At 48.8% G+C, this 20397-nt stretch overlaps 1 protein-coding gene and 1 long non-coding RNA gene across 3 annotated transcripts; one reads left to right on the top strand and one right to left on the bottom strand.

Annotated features, from left to right (window-relative positions):
* Window positions 1–1616: 1616 nt before the first annotated feature.
* Window positions 1617–7031, bottom strand: LOC106737451 (zinc finger protein 501). Its single transcript, XM_059714918.1, has 3 exons — window positions 7021–7031; window positions 6019–6293; window positions 1617–5760 (listed from the first exon to the last, which is right to left on the bottom strand). Exons 1-3 carry the CDS (start codon window positions 7029–7031, stop codon window positions 4634–4636), a joined length of 1413 nt encoding a protein of 470 aa, XP_059570901.1. The 3' UTR covers window positions 1617–4633.
* Window positions 7032–13522: 6491 nt separating this feature from the next.
* Window positions 13523–20261, top strand: LOC109280628 (uncharacterized). Of its 2 annotated transcripts, none has more exons than XR_002087001.2 (3): window positions 13523–13591; window positions 18650–18857; window positions 19349–20261. It is a non-coding gene; the product is annotated as an uncharacterized LOC109280628 (long non-coding RNA). The 2 variants fall into 2 exon arrangements; XR_002087000.2 differs by having other exon boundaries at window positions 18596–18857.
* The last annotated feature ends 136 nt before the right edge of the window (window positions 20262–20397 follow it).

Here is a 20397-nt window from a genome sequence, read left to right as displayed (position 1 = left end):
AAAATGGGTTTTAAGCCCCAACACCTCGGTGGGTACTAAGCCATGCCAGAACAGTTATCCCCGGGAATGCTTAAGAAAACTGCCTTCATGGACCAACATACATGGTGTTTCCAAAGAGATAAGTTTTCTAGGTAAGAGCTCATTGAAATTGCTCCAGCTCTGACCATTTCAGATACAGAGGTACACACTTCTGAGAGAGGGGGAAGTCTTTGGGGTGAGGGGGTGGCCTGTTTTAGAGACCTGTCCCCATTTCCCTTAACTCCTACCAGCCCCTGGGCTCAGTTCCTGTGCTCATATACTTGCCTCAAGCTGTTGCCTTTGGCCAGGGGTTCAGGAAGCCTTGTAAAACCCCATCACTACCCAACATGCCCCAGAGAGCTGAGTGTGTTGGAAGATCATGGGGTGACAGGGAAAGAAGAGATGCTTTGAAACCGCAGGAATGGGCAACTTCATCAGCCAGCCATTGCAGGCAGGTCCCTCCTCCTGCCCCCTCCCATCAGTTGCCCCTTTTGCACCTTTTCTGACCTCCAGAGGTCAGAAGGCAGCATGCAGTGCAGCTGCTTGGGTTCCCTCATTAGGAATAGGATACAGTCTGCTATAATGAAGACCTTATTAGCAGTTGACAGCATCAAGGTTTAATAGCCCCCCACCTTGAAATAACATTGTGAGGAAGTTGTAGGGCTGACAGTAAAAATAAACAGTACCTCTTTCTTTCTCATATAAGATTGAGTAAACTTTATGGCCTTCCAGTGCAGATGGTTTTCCCTTTATTTTCTCTTCCAGCCCTGGAATGGCATCAAACAACTAACCAGAACAGTCCTGACCAGTGGTTCTCAACCTTTTTAGACTGAGGGCCTCCCTTGGAAAATGGCAGCTCCTAATTTTCACTTGTTTCTTGACTACAGGAAATAACCATGCAATTCTTCTGTTGCCAAGAACTTAGAAGGACACCCCGGGTCAGAACTTTGTGACTCTGGATTCCCACTTGAGATCTCTGGGTCTATTTTGTGAACTGCAAGACCCCAGTTTAGAATCACTGTTCTACAATTAGGGCCCAGCTATCATTAGGGCCCACACATTATGACTTTGGCATCTTCCTTGCTGGTAGACACGACCATCCTATGTTAATTTTATTCTTCTAAATCTCGTGATGCACAGCGTGAGTCCATTATTATTTCTTTTTCTTATATCTTGCAATTCAGGAGAAGCCCCAACCTGGGTGTGATCTAGGATTTTGTAATTACGATTACAAGAGTGGGTTTCACATGTCTTAACATGATATTGAGGGACACAATCACTAAAACTGAAGCTATCTTTTTTTTCAGACTGTATGTTTTAGCATACAATTGCTTGGCAATCAACTTCTTCACCCCTTTCACACCTACAGCATCCCAACGCAAAAACCTGTTGTGCAGCTGACTTCAGATTTCCCATAGGCATATTCAACAGACACCAAGATCTGATTGTCTGGTTTTCAGGCTGACCTAATTACTTTTGGATTGAACATCAGGGGATTTATGCAGTGTAACCAATAAACATTTACAGACACTCTCCTGGAGATCAAATTAAATAAATAGATTTTACTTGTGTCCTCTCTAAATAAAAGAGTAGGACACTTATTTCTACTTTGTTCCTCCTCATGCACTGTAATAAAATCACAAACAACCATCCTGATTCAATGCCTATAGCCCAGGTTAAAATGCTGAATTCTGAACAGAACAGTATAAACACTGAGAGAAAAGGTTCATACCAGGAAAATGGTATATTTATATATATCAAACCCTATTACAGAACAAACCATAGGTTGTAAGAATAGCCCAAATTAAGTGACTTCATTAAAGTGAATAAAAAGAGGGAGAGAAAAAGGGTGTGATCCAAATCATCCAGGAGATCGAGATGCTTCTGGTTATAGGTTGGTTGTAAGATGCCTTTGTGGATTTGTAAATGTAATATTTTAAGTAAAATGTACATGTTTTAAGTAAAATGGAAGGCACAAAGATGTTCTCGAATGTGTGTATAGGGATGGGGAGGACACAGTAAATGGAAATCTTTGGAAATCTTAGCATTGAACGGACGTGTGGATCAGTATAAATATGACCCTCAGAGGTTGACAGTGATGGGACTATGGTGGGATTGTTTCTTCCCATAGAGGATTTTCTAGGCCTGAAGGAGACCAGGCTCCATGAATGGGGCTTATTGTACTTCTACTCGGTGTGGTCAGGGCTGGCTTTTAGGACATGAATGTCCAGTCAGTGGAGATCCTGGAGTTTCTGCTGTTGGTGACAGGTTTGAAAGGAAAAGTCACTCCTGCACCAGCTGGATCTGTTGGCTTCCTCAGTCTGCAGACAGAGCTCAAGCAAGTGAGCCTTAGGGTGGGAGGCCTTCTCACCTCTTCTCGATTGCCCAGTGCCAGCAAACTTCCATAGCTCCAAATCATGGACACTTCCTATTGACTTGTTGCTGGAGCCAGCCTCTGACCTTGCGTGGAATCCAGTCAGAGCTGTCATCTGTCAAGCACATCCAGTTCACACCACTCTGCATCTCACGCCTACGTCATAAATGCCACGCTGGGGTTCTGTGCCTTTCCAGCTGCTTTCACCAATGCAACATCCCCTAAAATTTGCTTCCCTGCATCCACCTGCTTCCTTGAGAATTAACAGAGTGGTCTCAGCTATGTGGCTTCTGGGTCATCCCTACCACAAGGAACAGCTCCAGGTGAGAGCTGAACCTGTCTGAAATAAGGGCTGGAACCTGTCTGCGGAGCACTTTTTTGAGTCCTTTGGCTTTTATGCACTACTTTTGCAGAGTAGAAATGTACCTTATAGACTAACTGAATCAGAGATGCATAAGCTTTTGTGAACAAGAACTTAGCTCATCAGATGCTGTGATAGGATATGCACAGAACAGGCTATCACATAGAGAAAGGGTGATTTGAATACAAAAGATAGGGAAGAGGCAGAAACAGTTCAATGCTGACAGAGGCAAACAAGTAAGAAATCCACCAGGAAAAAAGGGGTCACAAAATCTAATCCAGGTAATGGGATAAGAAAGACCATGGGATATTATAGATAGCTCACCTGGAAACCCGCCAACCACCACAGCTACCTTCATGCCACCAGCTCTCATCTTAAACATATCATTAGATCTACCATCTATAGCCAAACTGTTACAACTGTATCTTCTATGATCCCTTCAGTTGGGATGCACACCTTATCTGGAGCATGGATTCATACTCTTCAATACAATCACAAAACCATAGCCACTCAAATCAACAAAGCCAGACTCAGCCCCTACTCTGACCTGCTACAATACCAGTCCCCTAGACAAAGACAACAGAATCCCTCTGGTTGTCACCTATGGCCCCCAGCCTGAAAGCCTTGGACATATCATCAATAACCTGAATCTCCAACTGCTTCTGGAAAAGGATGACCACCTTAAGGTAGCCATGAGATACAAACTTGTCCTGGCTTACAAACAGCCCCAAACTCAAATGATGTCTCTCAAACAACAGGCTACTGACTCCTATTCTCACCAAGGCACCAGGCTTTGTAATGGACCCAGATGCAACTTGTGCTCCCTGATCAGTACAAACCATATCATCATTGGGCCAAGGTCACAGATTAAAACATCTGAGGGTCATTCAACTGCACCTCTACCAACATCATATACACCATCACCTTCTTACAGTGCCCCTCTGCTGCTTAAATTGGCCAAACAGGGTGAACCAAATATGAAAGAATGAGGGGGCACTTATTTGATATCAAGTCCAAAATCGCACAAACTTTCATAGCAGAATACTTGAACCTTCCTGGACAGTCCATTGCTGACCTCTTGCTGGCTGCTCCTATACAGTGAAAATTAAAAGCAAACTTCAACACAAAATTGCCCAAAAAAAGAAATCATCCACAGACTAGATTGTGTTCAATATGGTCTAAACAGGAATTAGGGATTCTTATCCCATTATCTGGATTAGCTTTTCTGACCCCTTTGTCCCTGTGGGTTTATTACTTGTTTGCCTCTCTCAGCACTGCCTTCCCACCCGCATCTCCCCACCTTCTCTCTTCCTTGTCTTTTGTATACAAGTCACTGTTTCAGTTTGATAGTCTGCTCTGTGCATGTCCTTTCACTGCTTCTAATGAAATGAACTCTTGCTCACAAAAACTTATGTATCTCAGTTCGTGTATTAGGTGCATTAGGTGCTACCATGCCTTCTTCCTGACTTCAGACTAACATAGCTAACTATGTCTCTCTGCTCATAGATGTTAAGGGGTACTTGATGGTTTATGGGTGCATGGGGGAGGGGGAGGGGGGGCCTGGAGTGGATGTTCTTGTGGACTTTTATTGCCTTAACATCTATTACAGCCGTTCCCAATCTTTCCAGGCAGGTAACCTTACTTCTGAGCTTACTTCCTATGTCAGAGGACTGAATCTGATGGTCCTTTCTGCTCCTACGTTGTTGTTGAAAAAGTGTAAATCCTGGACCATGATTCTTTGTCTATGTCTTCATGAAATGGAAGCAGAGCATGGGGGTACAATGCCAGTCCAGGGAAACAGAGCTCATGGGATTCTCTTTGTTCCCCCACCAAGTGGTCAGGAGACACAAAAAGCCAGCTGCTCTATGGCAATGAACCGATCATGGGAATCTCTTCTGCCCGGGGTCGGTAAGCCAGGAAGAGCTGGAAGCAGAGTCATCAGTCAGCTTGGGATCAACTCCTACTGGCTTTTGGATTGGTGCATGAAGATAATGGTGGGGTAATTTCTTTTTCAGGTGAGTTCTCCGGTGTTTTGTGAGGCCTGTACTGGACCTGAAGTCCTTCTCACACTCGGGGCATTGATAGGGTTTGTCTCCCGTGTGGAGTCTCCGATGGATGGTGAGGGTTGAGCTGGCCCGAAAGGTCTTCCCACAATAAGGGCACTTATAGGGTTTCTCCCCAGTGTGGATCCTTATATGTCGAACAAGGGTCGAGCGGTCCCTGAAGCATCTTCCACAGTGGGGGCATTCATAAGGCCTGTAGTCCTCATGAGTTCTCCTGTGCATGGCCAAGGCTGAGTGATCATTGTAGCTTTCCCCACGTTCAGGGCATGGACAAGATTTCTGTTCTCCATGTTTCTTCTGATGCTTGGTCAGAGATGAGTGTTCAAGGAAAACTTTCCCACACTCCAGGCACTGGTAGGGTAGTAGCCCCAGGTGGATCAACCGATGAATATCATAGGAGGAGCTGTCTGTGAAGCTTTTCCTGCAGTCAGGGCAACGGTGGTTGCTTTCTACCTTATGAATTTTAAGATGCTTTCTTAAGGACTTGTTTGACATGAAGCTCTTCCCGCAGTTGGAGCATACAAAGGGTCGCTCCCCAGAGTGGGTTCTCTGATGGACCACGAGGCTTGATTTGGAAGCATAGCTTTTCTCACACTCAGGGCACTGATAGGGTTTCTCTCCCGTGTGGGTTCTCAGGTGTCTATTGAGGGAGGAGCCCCTGCTGAAGGTTTTCTCACACTCAGTGCACACATGTTTCTGCTGTCCTGGGTGCACCCCTTGCTGTGTCTTGACATTGAGATTTTTGTGCTCTTTCCCATTAGCACCAGACTGGGGCAGTTTCTTTGCTGGATGGTTTTTCTGCTGCCTCTCTGTCCGGTGCTGTTTTGCACATGCCAGAGAGTCATCCCCTTTAGCTCTTCCCCATAATATCCCATGTGGCTCCAGGTGCTCAGGATCTTCTTTCTGGGGACTCTCCTCCTCATCCTCACTTGCTGTCCCATCACCTGCTGGGACAGAGAGAGCATCCAGAGGGAAATCATTCTCTATGCTAGAGAAGAGAGAACCTCAGAGGCAGGAATAGAGACAGGAGGAAAGAATAAGTGCTGGGGAGATGGAATAATCAGGCAATCATTTCCCACACCCTTGCCAGAGGACAGAAAGGCTGGGAGCCATTCTGTCTCCACATCCCATGTGAAGAGCCAGAGCAAGGAGTCAGTCAGGATTGGAGGGGACCCACAACATTGGCTGGGCACAATCCTGACCTGGCTGTGATGAGGTTGAACTGGGGGAGCTCAGTTTGTAGTAATTCCAGTATGTTTTTATTGTTGATCCCAGTTTCAGGAGTCGTCCAACGGGTTCCTCATCACCGCTTTCTTCAGAACTGTGGATGTCTGGCACCCAGGCCTCTTCCCCTCGCTCCAGTCGTGCAAGGAATTCAGCTGTGTAAGTTGGAAACTCTGCGCAGGGCAAAGAAACAGGTGAGTTCACAGTGGATTGCAGACTCGGGGGAAATGTGCTAAGGAGACTGTTCCAGCCACTTCAGCCTCAGTCCACTTGAAAGCAGCAAAACCCCAAGGCAGGCTCTCTAGATGCTCAAAACCACCAAGCATTCTGCTGATGGAGGACTTAATTCTCCACATCTGTGCTGGGAGCACACACAGCCAGATACCGAGCATCAAAGAGGTTCTTAAAATATTAAGCCAGCAGCTCCATGTCCCAGGGGAAAGAGATGCCAACCAGAAGGGGAGATGCTCTGCATTCACTGTTTAAGAAGAGAGAGGAGTGAAGTAAAGTCAGGAATCACAGGGAAGCTCAAGAGTGAATGAGCACAGTCTGTCCTGAGTAGCTTATTTCACTTAAGGCTGAGCTCAAGGAGGGAGCGTATCAAGCAGTGGAGTAGGAGGTAACAAGAAGTACAGGGGCTAACCATAGCACTTCCTGAAGGGAACTGAGTGGGTGAGCATGTGTGGGTGTGTGTGGGTGTGCGTGTGTGTGTGTTTGATTTATATGCCACTCATCCCAACTAATGTTTGGGGTGGCTTACAATAAAAGAACAGAATAACTTACAAACAGGGGAGCAACAAGAGAACACAAAAGCTTAAAAGGGAATTAGAATATCAGCATAAAACAGAGACGCCCAAACAATATCTCAGTCTAGCTTAAAATCTGCCCACATAGGAAGGGCTTGTAGTGCTTCTGTCCGGCTCTGGCGGGTCTCAAGAGGGGGGGAGTTCCTGAGCTGAGGAGCAACTGGAAGAAACAACCTCTCATACATTTTCACCAAGCAAACTTGGGCTATTGATGGTACTTGCAGAAGGTTGCTCTTGGCTGACTTTAGGGTTCACAGTCAGGGCTGGACACAGGAATGGGCAAACCAGGCAGCCGCCTGGGGCCCGGACAGAAAGGGAACCCGAAAATTGTAATTTTTATTATTATTATCATTATCTCTGGCAAAGGGGGGCCCGCTACTAAAAGTTCACCCGTGGCCGCTGGGAGTCTAGGTACAGTGCTGATCACAGTGGGGCATAAGGAAGAAAGTGGCCCCTTAGGTAAGTACAGCCAGACTCTTTAGGGCCGTATAGGTCAAAAACAGCACCATGAATTGTGCCTTGAAAGCTTTTGGGTACCAGTCCAGACTCAGATCCAAGTGCAGCAGAGGATCCAAGAGCGCCCAAAGGCTGCAAACCTGAGTGGCAAGGGAAGACTGACCCTCATCAATGACAGATGCCCCAATCCCCCCACATCAAGTGATCTGCCCACCACCATCACCTCTGTCTTGTCTGGATTCAGTTTTAATTGGTTTTCCTGCCTCCAGTCCCCAACTGGGGTCCTCATCCTCCTCCTCTTCCTCGTCCTCCTCCTCCTCCTCCTCAGTGGAAAAGACAATCACCTCCTCATAGGCCTCTGGTACCTGAAATAAGCATCTTCCACTCATTACCTGCCCCCACAGCATCAGCTCAGCCACAGGCACAGTATGAATGGATCTCACTGCCCTTAGGCACAGTCAAGAAGCAGGCACTCTCTAGCACAGCCCCCCTCCCCCTCACCCCATCAGCTCTCAGACAATCACTTACCTGAGCCAGCTTGGCTGCAGCCATTTCCTCCCCCTGAGCCCTGGGAGGATGGGATGATCAGGAGTGGGTCATGAAGGTCCCTCTACAGCCTGTCAGGGCAAGGAAAACCAGCATGGGCTGTAATCAGCTTTGCACCTAGCTCCCCCCAGCCCCACAAGGCTCTCTCCCTGCAGACAGAAGCTCTAGTCTGCAACTTTGGGGAAATACTTGATCCCTGCATTACAGCACAGACCTGACCCCTCCCACCAGGATTAAACCCACCCAACATTTTTAACTCCCCTCCCCTGCAGTATCCCTCTCCCAGAGCCAGAAAAAAGCAGCATGAAGCTCCTCAACACTGTCCCAAAGGGCAGCTGCTTCCCTCAGCAGCACAAGGACCAGGCAGGAGCAGGGACTGGCTCTTCCTCTCTCTGCTCCTCACCTTGGTCACAGGACAGTCTGGGCAGGACTGGAGCAGGTCACCTCCCTCCCCAGTGACTGCTCCTGCTGTCTCGTCCAGTCTATCTCTCCCAGTTTCTGTCTTCTTCCACTTCTTGGACTCCACATCTCATTCTTGCAACCAGAATAGCTCCTGCCTGTGCTCCCAGGAGTGAGAGTCTGTGTCAGCAAAGGCAGCAGCTCTGGGACTTGCAACCCCCAGGGAGCAGAGATGGATTCAGAGGGGCCATGTGTGCAGAGAGCCCCTGTCCTGCCAGTCCCCAGCACTTTCCCCAATGTCTCTCTCCTTTACCTGGAGTCCCCAGCTCAGGAGTTGGTGTCAGGAGTTGGCTGCCCTAGGGGGCTGCTTCCAGCCGCCAGCAAATGTCAGCATCTCCCACCACAGATCCTTCTGGGGCAGCAACAGCTTCTCATCCTGAGCTCCCTGCTCACAATGGAGGCAGCAGCAGCACAAGCATCTGATTCAGGAAGCTCCACTCTTCCCCCCTTAACCCCATGCTGACCAGAGACAGAGAACACAGGTCCCCTCCCATAGCAATAACCACATCCCTCTGGTGGCAGCAGGCAATGTGGTCCCACCCCTGAGCTCTCCCCCCCTCCGTGCCTAGAGCTGGTGTGTGCAGGAGGTGGGGAGCCTGCCCTCCCCCAGGTAATATGTCCTGAGAAATGAAGGCAGGGAGGACCCAGCCTTTACCTGGACCCATGTCCAGGCTACACAGGTATGACAGGGGCAGTGGTGAGGCAGGCCTTGGGTGATGCCCAGGATCATTGTGCTGGGCAGAGAGGTCTGAGACAGCTGCAGAGTTGCCAGTGTTGGGATTTTATTGTGAATCCAACAAGATTAGGGAGTTTACATTTTCCTACATTGTGAGATTACCAGCACCAAACCTGCGAGTTCACCCTTTGCTAAAGCAGCCACTGTTTCCCTTCCCATCCTGCAAAGTTGAATCCAAGCTGCTCTTTAGTGTAGAGCTGCCCTCCAGTCTCTCCTGCCTTTGCCCCTGGAGGAGGGGTTGCCCCTTGCAAAGATTTCTGCCATCTCTTGCTGTTTTCACTTGAACTGCTGCTAGGCTGCCCACAGAAGTGATGACAGGGGGGAAAGAAGTGGTAAAGCAGCCACGGGGCAAATGTAAATCTAGCCCCACTAAATTAATATTTTTTTTAAAAGACTGCTATTTCATATTCTTAAATTAGGAGAAAAAATCGTGTGGTGACTTTTTTTTGTTCAGTGTCCCTTATGAACATTTTAACAATGTAAAACAAACAAAGAAGAAAATTCCCAAATTAAAAACAAAGTTAAATTGCAGTTAAGTGTATGCATATAACTAACTTCAGTATAAAACACTAAAGGGATGTCGTACGTACCCCAAAAGTTCATATAACACAACCAGGATGCTCAAAATGAAGGTTAATTTTACAGAAATCCCAGTATGATATGGTATGGAAATATGCAGTTAAGGTACCCATGCAACCTTAACTCTGCCCTATATGAGGGCACATGCTGTGAAAGAAATCTGAAAGTCAGCTGTCTTCAAAAATATATGTCATTTGATCAGGGACTATAAAGCCTTTCTGCTGAAATTAGTTATAGTGTTATGATCTAGCATCACTCCAGGATGAAGATTATTCTGAGGCTAATTAGAACTGCTGTATTATAATATTACTTGTTTAGTTACAATTATATCAACTCCTTCAATTAATTGTTTAGTTACAATTATATCAAATTATACCAAAATCCCTTGGGAAGTGCAATGAAGTCTTCTGTTTTGGCTGTCTCAGAACTACTTCATTTTCAGATAATTGGCTATCTTTGCTTTTGTTCTTCATGACTGTGAAGGTGAAACAGGTTTCACTACAGAAAATTCCCTGAAGCCTGACCTTGCAAAATGGTGTGATCTCTTTATTGTTCTCACTAGATTGAGCCTATGAGGCTAGAGCCATTGCTTTTTCTTGAGGGCAATAAGGCTTCATTTCCATTAGGAACAATGGGGGACTGTGGCCATTTTGAAAGAGGGCATCTCTTCTCAGAGCACTTTCTCATCAGGGTACATGTACCCTAAGAGACGTTTTGCTGGGCCCAGTCTAAGCATAGAAAAGAGAGGATATCCCAAAAGGTTTATCTTCTAGCTTCACCTCTAATTTGCAGATTCTAACCTTACTAATATTGTTTTTCATAATCAAGGAAGTTTATTACATAATTTGACTCTATCTCGATGCACTGAGAAGTCCCAGATGCTTAGGTACATTGTTTCACATTAATTACCAGAATTTCCCTTTTTCCTTGTGGTTATATGTCCACCAGAACTACGGCATGGTATTGCATACAGATGAGAGATTCTTCTTCAGTTTTCAGCCATTCAGTGAGTCTAATACAAATCCAACATCACCATGCAAAGTACAGGGAGCTAACAGCATAGTGCAATGAGAGGGTTTTGTAGGGTGCAAGGCTGGGAGAGGGAAATGGCTGTAGGGCTCAAAGACATGGCATTAGTGGTAGGGTTCTTCATCCTTGGCTCCCAAGTTTGGGTTTCCAATCCGTGCATCATTCTCGCAGCTTTCCTTGGACTCTCAGCAATTTTCCAATCGCCTTTTCCAAGTGGGGATGCCAAGGCAGAGCCCAGGCTCCCAGAAGAGGTGCCACCAGTGCTATGTATAGAGGTAATAGGACTTCCACTTCATACTGCCAAATTTGTATATCCCAGAATAGAGGTAGCACTCTTACTCACAGCATCACATGAGAAGCTCATATGGAGCTGGTTATCTACCAACAGCCTCTAAACCTGTTATAGACTAAAAGTCAAACCCACTCTGGTAAACTAGGTGCCTAAATAGAGTTGAGGCAGAATTTCAGTACCTAAGTTGCAAGAAGTGATCATTGTTAGGGAGACTAAGGATTTTGGAGCTGAGTGCTGAGAGCAGCTGCAGAGAAGGGCAGCAGTTCAGCCACACCTATGCTGGGTCTAGGTAGCTCTCTGCTCAGTCTCCCGTGGTCTAGTGGTTGGAAGTGTCCAGCTCTCCCCATTAACTGTATAGGAAGCCCAGGCATTTAACCCTTTTTTTGTGGCTTACTCTGCTGAAGCCAAGCACCTTATTTTAGCACACCAAAGCTGAACTTGGAGACACATAACGAGCTGGATTGTAACTGTTTTTCCTGTCTGATGGAAGCTCTTCAGTCTCCTCCCTTGCTTACTCTGAGGGCCTTATGGCTAAGGGCAAGCAAAACTCAGGGGCATCCAAACCCCAAGCCTCTGGGCTTGCGCCTGCAAGTGGGATGCCCGCCAAAGGATTTGGAAACATCTGAAGCCCCAGGTGTGGGTGGAGGATGTTTGCTGGTCGTAGGGCCACTTATGGTTCTGGACTCTTGGATTTGGAATTAGTTTTGGCTAATTTGGCCTTGGTTACAAATTTTTTTGTTTAAAAAAAAGCTCTTCAGATAGAGAAAATCATAGCAATAGTGAGTCACTGCTGTTCAGGGGAACAGGGGTAGCTGAAGCAGCTGTAAGTCTCCTTCCAGAGAGCATCATGTCTCCACCAGGGTACATTGCCACCACAGTGTGGCAGCAACCTCAGGGTATGGACAAGGGCTGGGTCTGATGACTTGGAGAGGTGGAGAAGGCACAACCTGCCTTGGCAGTCTGCTCCCCCTTGATTAAAGAGCCTCAAACCCTGGCCCTAAACAGGCAGCCTCCACCCCCTCACAACACCCTTCCGCCAACACACATCCTCCTGTAAGGCCCAGTGGTTACAAACACTCCCTCAATGGTGGAACTGTAAAGATGTGTTTTGGATTGTCAAGTGAACCACAGCAGTCACAAGGCAGGTTGGTAGAGGTATAGTGATATGCATAGTGAGATTTATAATGAGATATGTGTTTGTTTTTGCCCCCCCAAAAAAAATCTGGGAGATTTTGATTTGCCATCAACGTCTGCATTGGGACCCAAACTCCAATTCCCAGCTGCAGCTGGGTCAGTCACACCCCCTTCCTCTGTAGCAGGGACTGCTCTTTCTCTTAAGTGCACAACGGCACTTGCCCATCACTTCCCACCTGACGTTTCCCTTTCTCCCTCTCCCTTGCTCCCACAGTGGGAATTCAAGGGCCCTAAAACAAACCTGGCAGAATGGGCTTCTGCTTCCTTCCCTATATCCCTCTGTCTCCTCCTGCTCCCTCTGGCAGTCCCCACACTTACCCATTCCCCTGTCTCCCTGGCAGTTCCAGCACTGCCAAACAGATCTATGGATGTGCCAAAAGCTGCCTGCCTTCTACAAATCAAGGTGTCTCACGCGCATGGTTGCAGACCAGAGCATGGCTGTGTAACAGCTCAAGACCCAGGTGGCAAATAAAACCAGCTCTGTGTGAGATGGCTTTAAAATCTTGCAATTAAGCCATTCTCTTGATTTTTTTAATAATTCTGGAAACAATATTATAACTCCTGACCCCCCTCCCCGCTCTCTGGGGGGCTGGAGCACTCCATGTGGTAGGCTCCAACCTTCAAAGAGGCAGAGAACAAGCTGTGGGAGGGAGGGATTTGGAGCAGGCACTGGGAAGTAAGTCTGTGGCTTCAGTGCTGCGCTGCAGTTATGAATCCTTCCCTTCCTGGGAAGAATCAGTTTATCTGGAGGAGCCAGGAGTCCTCCCATGCAAGGGCTGGGCTTGGTTCACTCAGCAGGGGGGCAGAGGCTCCAGCCCCAGCTGGGCTCTGGGGATAGATGTAGTGCCCACAGCCAGTGCCCATCCCTGCAAAAATGGGGGAGGGGAGCTGAAATTCTCTAAATCCCTGGATAAGGGAAACAAGATTCTTTGGGTAGATGTGATATCTTTTATTAGACCCACTAAATAGTTGGAAAAATTATTCTTTGCAAGTTGTGAGACACAAACACCCGTCTTCAGGCACAGGGTAAGAGAAAACATTCCTGCTGGGGCTTCCTGCCCAGCTGCTGTGCAAACAAAGGGGGCAACCAGGGAACTCAGAAGGGGGAGTCTCCTTGCCCAGTATCTGCTTTTGGCTGGGGCCCTTCCCAGGGTCTGTATGACACACGGACAACTGAGCTCTGGCTGAGGAAACAGTCGGTCTGTGCTGGAGACAAAGCCCGGACTCCCAGGCATCCCAGAGGTGGAGGTCCTGGGGTGCTGGGAGCCAGGACACCTGGCTTCTATGTCCAGCTCGGAAAGGTTGCTTCCAGCTGGACAGGATCCCCATCCCTGTGTGTGTTGCAGCCGGGGTAACAGGGAGATACACAGGAAGGGGCTGGACAAGCAGGGAACAGCAGTGGCTGGCGGGAGGAGGCAGCAGAGGAAAAGACAGGCTCAGAAACTGCATAGCCTGTGAGTTTGAATTGTTAGTGATTAGGGCTGTTAGAAGAACCCACTTCAGCTACTGCTTTTTTTTAAGGAAAAATTTTCATGATCCAAGCCAAATCAGCCAAATGAATTCCAAATCCACGAGTCATTCAAGAACCAGATGTGGCCCTACTACCGGCAAACATCCTCCACCCCCGCCTGGGGCTTCAGATGCTTCCAAATCCTTTGGCCGGCATCCTACGTGCAGGCCCAAGCCCAGAGACTTGGGGTTTGGATGCCCCTGAGTTTCACTTGCCCTCAGCTGTATGGCCTCAGGAGCAAGCTAAGGAGGAGTCTCCCATTTCCATAAAGTTAGCATGTAGCTGAGATCTTCCTACTGGAAGTGAAAGGGGGAGGCTAACTATGCATTATCTCAGTCTGGGTACTACCCCCTGCCAAGGAAGTGGTTTTCCCCTGCAACTAGGAAAACCACCTTAGTGGTCATGGTATTTCCCCTGCCAGGTTCCTTCATAGTGACACAGGAGTCCAGGCTAAGCAGCTGCTGCTCCCCCAGCAGAGTCTGTGCTAGGAGAGACATTCACTAAAGCCCCTCTGTACTCAGCCCATGGACAACTTTCTCCAGTGGCTGGAACCAGCCCTGCAGGGAAGCCCCCTCCCCTCCACTGACATCATCTCCTGAACTACAGACTCCAGAGGATGGAGAGAGACCTCAGGGAAAGCACTGGGGAGGGCAGGACAGGGACTTCCATCACACATGGCCCTTTCACCCCAGACTCAGTTCTTACTGCCTCTGGGGACCTGTACCCTTGCTGTGATCACATCTGCAGGAGGGATCAATGCTCCCTTTTCTATTCCCTCAGCTTCTGCTGGTATCGGCTCCAAGGTGAAACCTGGGTTACAGCTGGGGAAATGAGGGATGATGAGGAAAAGCCATTCCAGAGGGATCATGATCCAACCCCAGTGGCAGTTCCTATCTCTGTGTAAGGTGGAGGAGGTGTCTAGTGAAACGAGACACCCTCTGGCTCAGTTTGCTACTTGGTTGTCCCCATGCATGGAGGTGATCTGGGGATGCAGAATGACCCCAGCTGCAGCTGCTGCCCTCGCACTGGGTCCTGGGACCTGCTCCCTGATGCACCTGGGGCTGGAGGGGGCAGATCAGAGAGGAGGGAGGGGCAGCGTGTGTGGCCTGGAAGGGAGTGGGAGTCCAGTTTGAGTCTCTGAACACCCACAAATGCACCTGCTTTTTTAACATGTTGTCATCTTAGCCTTAAGACTAAGTGACAGAAAGCAGTGAGGTGGAGGAAGAGAATCCACTCCCTTTTTGCATTAACAGTTTTTCAGGTGTTGGAGCTGGAGCAGGGTGGAATTTTTCTTATTCAAGTCAAATCAGCCAAAGCAATTCCAAATCCGTGAGTCATTCAAGAACCAGATGTGGCCCTGCTACCGGCAAACATCCTCCACCTCTGCCTGGGGCTTCAGATGCTTCCAAATCCTTTGGTGGGCATCCTATGTGCAGGCCCAAGCTCAGAGTCTTGGGGTTCAGATGCCCCTGAGTTTCACTTGCCCTCAGCAGTATGGCTGCAGGCGCATACCAAATTCATAGGTGTTCTGTGACAGGACTGGAGATTCCTGGTGAGTCTGTGTGTATTGTAGACTGGCTGAGCTTGTTCCTACACAAGCCCTTCAAAAGGGTGGCCAATCAAGGTAATGTACGGGAACTTCCACAACGCTCCCCTTAGCTACAGCTGAGACTGTGGACAAGCAGGTTTATTATTATTTTCATGCACAAGGCTTCTGCATGCTTCTTCAAGTGAAATTTTGTGTCAAGCTTTGGTACTGTGTGCCTGATTGTATCTGCCTGGCTCCCTGTTGTTTTTGGTGTATTCATAGCACCCAGTGTGTGCTCTAGTTTGCAGTGTTTCTAAGCTAAAACGCCCAAGATATGCAATTTAATTGTAGAAACATCTCAGAATCCACCTACTCTGTTAGTAAATTCCAGTGATACTTAGTGATTCACACTAAATGCTGTTACTGATTATTGATTATATCCTGTGTGTGAATTACACAGTAGTTTCCCATTATTAAAGTGTAATTCCATCACTAATTAGAAGCAGCTGTTACTTAGTTTTTAATGAAAAGAAATGACTGTGGATGGTTGAATATTGTAACAGATCACTGACCCGCATAAGACAGATTGTCTTATCTTTCCTAAGAAACACAACTAATATGAAGCAGGGAGCAAATTCTGTGGGTGCTCTTTCAAGGAGGGAGGCCAGATAAACAGCAACAGAGGGTTAAGAAGTAGCTCAATTCATTTTGTCACACTTGACATTTCTCTGCAGTGGCACATTTCCATCTTCATAAATGCCCAGTTCAGAGTCACAGGGGGCGTGTCTATATATGCATGTACTGTGCAGTAACTTACTGTGCAATAAATTACTGCGCAATAAATTACTGCACAGTAAGCACTTTTTGCACCAGTATCTACACATGCAGGTGTTCCAGTGCAGAAATGCTGTGTGTGGACTGACATGGGAGTAAAGTTTGTCCTAAATCAGTCCACACACACAGGGTTACTGTGTAGTAAGAGGTCTACAAGTACCTTACTGCACAGTAACTAATTGGGTGTAAATTTGCTATCTGCACCATGCAGGTAGCAAATTTTACACCCAAGTTGGTGTAAGTCACCATAGTTACTGCATGGTACAGGTGCACACATGTAGATCTGCGCTCATACTGAGCACTAATTTTCAGTTACTGCTCAGTAACCTACATTACTGTGCAGTAATTGTGCATGTGTAGATGCATCCAGGGAGGTGGAAGTGGATTGTAGAAGGGAGATTGCTGTGAGGTGCCTCTGATGTAGGGATCAAGGAAAGATAGCAGTCTTTGGGCACGTCTACACATTCATTAATGCACAGTAGTTACTGTGCATTTAGTTTAGTACTTGCTTAATGAAGTACTAACTGAATGCACAGTATATACAGTTACCCTAGGCTGGGACCACCTGTGGCACTGCAGGACCAGGTTCCTGCAGGAAGGTCACCATAGCCCTGGCAGGGTGGGAAGAGGGGGGCAGGTCACCCAGGACTGGAGCCCAAGTGAGCAGGGAGATTCTGATGATGAAAACAGTGGGTGGCTGTATGCAGATCTGGTAGGAGAGGGGTAGGGCACAAGGCAGTGTGGGAACAGGGTGCTAAGCGCTGCTGTGGGGGACATGGCATGGGGTGAAGTGCATAGAGGATGTGGAGATTGGGGGTCTGGGCTGTGGGGAGGGAGCAGGCAGCAATGGCAGGGTTGCACGCACTCACCTGCAACTCTGCATGGGTTGGCATGGGGGCCACTGTGGCTCAGCCATGCCAAAGTATATTTACCTGGCAGGGGAAATACTATTATCAGTGGCTTAAAAAAAAAAAAAAAAAAAAAAAGTTTTTCTAGGGTGAGAGCCTTTTATTATGGTTTGTTTTTCTAATAAAATGTTTAAAATTTAAAAAAAAAAAAAAAAAAGAAGAAGTTTTCCTAGGATGACACTTGTCTTTTGTGCTCTGGTTATGCTGACTCCTATGATTTCCCCGAATGTGGGAAACTTAACTGCATAATTTGTGGTAGTGGGGGGCTGCATTTGTGCTTCCCCTTGGTGTTGTGGTCAAAAAAACAGATGTTGGGGAGGGAGAGTTTTTGAACAGCTCTAGAAACAGTGACTGAGTTTTGCAGTTAATCCCACATTGTCTTGCAAGTTATAAACTGTGTAGTTTTTTCTGCTGTGCACTTAATTTTCATTGCTGTGCATCTTTAATGTGGCAGAGCCACACAACTACTTTATCACTGCGAGGTGCTCATCTTAGGTGCACAGCTGTGCTGCACATGTCAGCAGCCTGGTGGTACATCACCACACTCCCATATTCATGGTTTGACAACCACCAATAGATCCTTCCCAGTCATTGTGTGTGTATGTTGCGGGGGGTTGCAAAATTATTTATTTCTATACATATAAAATATCTCTAACAACCTGTCATGTAGCCACTGTGGTTCACTTGACACACCAAAAACACACTTTAACAGTTAAACTATTTTAGTTCTGTTACAAAGTTCACATCATCACCCTTCCAGTACTTTTACACCTTGTCCTCATATTCATCATTGTCATTGTTTCCATCTTCACCATTGTCCTCCTCATTGTTCTCTTCAGAGGGTTTGCCTCTGCAAAGTCTGCTAGTCCCCTCTTCCAAATGAGGTCCACCATCTCTTTCCTGTTATCCACTTCTGTCTTCCTGTAGTACCAGTACATTTCATTCAGCCCCATTTTAATACAGTTCTCAACTGTGGGGTTTGAGTACCTGTTTGTGAGCAGGTTCCTGGCTTTCCACAGGGCATACCTGAAGCAGGAGATAAACTGGTTGATGTGGGCTGTAGGGGCCCCTTGCTTATTTGGTCAAGTGCCTGTAGAGGTCCGCTTCTCTGGTCAGGGTTCTGATACCTGTCACCATCAGAAGGAGTGCGTGGACTTTCTTCCATACCTCTCTGGTTTATGGGCAGTCCAGGAAGAGGTGGTCGATTGTTTCTACCTGCTAGCAGCAGAATTGCCTTGAGCATCTGGATGGACCTTTCTGCCCTGCGCTGTTTCTCTTGGCCACCAGGGCCAGCTGAGGTGGCAGGGGCGAGGTCAGACCTGAAGCAGCAGGGGGTAGCGGGGTCAGACCCAAAGCAGTGTGGGGGGGGGAAGTGGGGTTGGACCTGAAGCGGGGGGCGGGGAGTGAGGTTAGACCCAAAATGGGAGGGAGGTGGGGGAGCGGAGCTGGACCCAAAGCGGGGGGTGTAGAGCAGGGCCAAATGAGAAGCAGGAGAGGGGGGTTGGAGCAGGCCTGGCCCCAGGTGGTGGGGGGGCTGGAGTGGGGCTGGACAAGGGGGGTGGGGGGGGAAACAACAGAGCCGCACATCCGGTTCTGTGCCCCCGCTTCCCATCATTCTTGATGGGCAATTTGCTAGTAATATGTCAAATAAGCACAACTGGGCCTCTTCTTCACTTAGGGCCCTAGAAGTATGCCTAGTTTGCCTATGCATTAATCCAGCCCTGGGTTGCAGCTGAGGTTCTGGGGCATCCTGGGCTTGCCTACCACACTCTCATAGCTCAAAGTCCCAAACCAGGAGAGCAGGTGCAGCCAGGGCATCAGGAGAATCAGCACCAGCAGGGCACGGTGGCTCAGGCACCCCTCTGCCTTTACAAACAGCTCATCGTACATCACTCAAGGCATATGAAGCAGCAGGATGCTTGGGATGCAGCAGCAGCCAGGTAAGGGGGCTGGCCCTAGGGCACCTTCCCAGAAAGTCCTCCAGTAGAGAGGGCACAGACACAGCCAGCACCTTGCTCCAGTTGTCCGGGAACCCCATGCACCATGAGCCCAGACACTGTGGGCTGGATGGCAGCACAGCACAGTGGGTGGCCTGCAGAGAGAGAAGAGGGGAAATGGGATCTGGAGCCAGGGCAGCAGGTGCTGCCAGCAGCCTGGCCAGTCCTGCCCTGGGAAGGGGGCAGGGTATGCAGGATGCCTGTGGCTAGCACTCAGTGGGCCACCGGCCCCAGGGGAGCAAGTGGGGATGGGGTGCTTGGGTGTCAGCTGCCTAGGTCTGGGCCTGCCTGGCCAGCTTACCATGGTTCCTGGGCACCCAGGCATGGCCAACCTCTGATCTGAGGCCAGGCATTGCAGGGCCCCTGGTGCAGAGCATCTTATCTCTGAAATATTGTAAACTCTCACAAAAGGTCTTCATCTCTTTCCTCTGCAGGGCCAACATCTGAACGTGGGGGAGAGCCCACCAGCCCCAGCAGGGATGCTGCCTCAGTGTTGCCATCACCCACTGCTGAGGCCCTCTGCATGCACCACCTGCGCCAGCAGTGCACACAAGTTCAGACCCTCCTGGTCCAGCAAATGGTGGTGGTGACCAAGGAGCGGGAGGTGCAGAAGCAGGCATAGGAGGCACAGGAGCAGGTGTGGAAGGAGCAGGAGCTGGCCTGGCAGCAGGAGGGCATTGTCCAGGAGACCACCTGAAAGGATGCATGGGCCCAGGCCCAACTGAAGTAGTGGGCATGGATGGAGGCCCAGGAGTTGGGACCATGTTGAGCTGCTCTGGCAGCAGGTGGGCCTCCAGACCCAGGCATTGGAGGCTGCAGATGCTGACAGCTGGGCCCTAAACACCCTCCTGAGTCTGGTGGCAGTGTATTTGCTCCTCACTACCCAGCCCCTGTCTGGGGCCCAGCAGGGCCCATGGGTTCCACCTGCTGCCCTGCAGCAAGGCCCCACCTGGCCCAAGGAGGAGGCCGTCCAGTGCCTTCTGGCTGCTGTAACTCCTGGCCAGGCCCCCACCCCGGGTCTCATGCCACCCACCTGGAACCAGCCCCACTGCTCATCCCAAGGCCATGCAGCCAATGAACCAGAGGGGCCAGGTGCAGGACCACAGAGGTATGCTGACCCTGGACTCTGACAAGCAGAGGGGGACCCAGAGCTGCAGAGGGAATGGCCCAAGGCTGGGGGGCTGGGCACCTGCCCCTGGGCTCTGTCCCCTAGCCCCCCCACCCCACCCCGTGGCCCCCTATTCTGGGACCAAAAGACTGAGACTGATGTAAATAGTTTGCACTTTAGAAAGCAGGTTTTTTATTGGTGATGAGTGGAGAGGATGGTAGAAGGGCACTGTGTGTTGGGGTGGGGGCTCTGTTTGTTGAGGGGGGAAGTATGGGGTGGGGGTTTGAGGGTAATAAGGTTTTTTTGTTTCACCCATGTGCATGTCCTGAGAGTAGTGCTGGAGGTAGGCAGGGGGTAGGAGGCATGTGGGCCAAG

Source organism: Alligator mississippiensis, chromosome 11 (genome assembly GCF_030867095.1).
Source record: "Alligator mississippiensis isolate rAllMis1 chromosome 11, rAllMis1, whole genome shotgun sequence".
In the NCBI taxonomy this organism is placed as follows: Eukaryota; Metazoa; Chordata; order Crocodylia; family Alligatoridae; genus Alligator; species Alligator mississippiensis.
This window is presented reverse-complemented; position numbering and strand designations above follow the sequence as displayed.

Bases quoted from the DNA above. Each gene is read 5' to 3' on its own strand.
- LOC106737451 (XM_059714918.1), bottom strand. The intron at 5,761-6,018 runs GTCAGGATTGTG...CTGTCCCAGCAG, and splicing joins TTCAACCTCATCACAGCCAG to GTGATGGGACAGCAAGTGAG.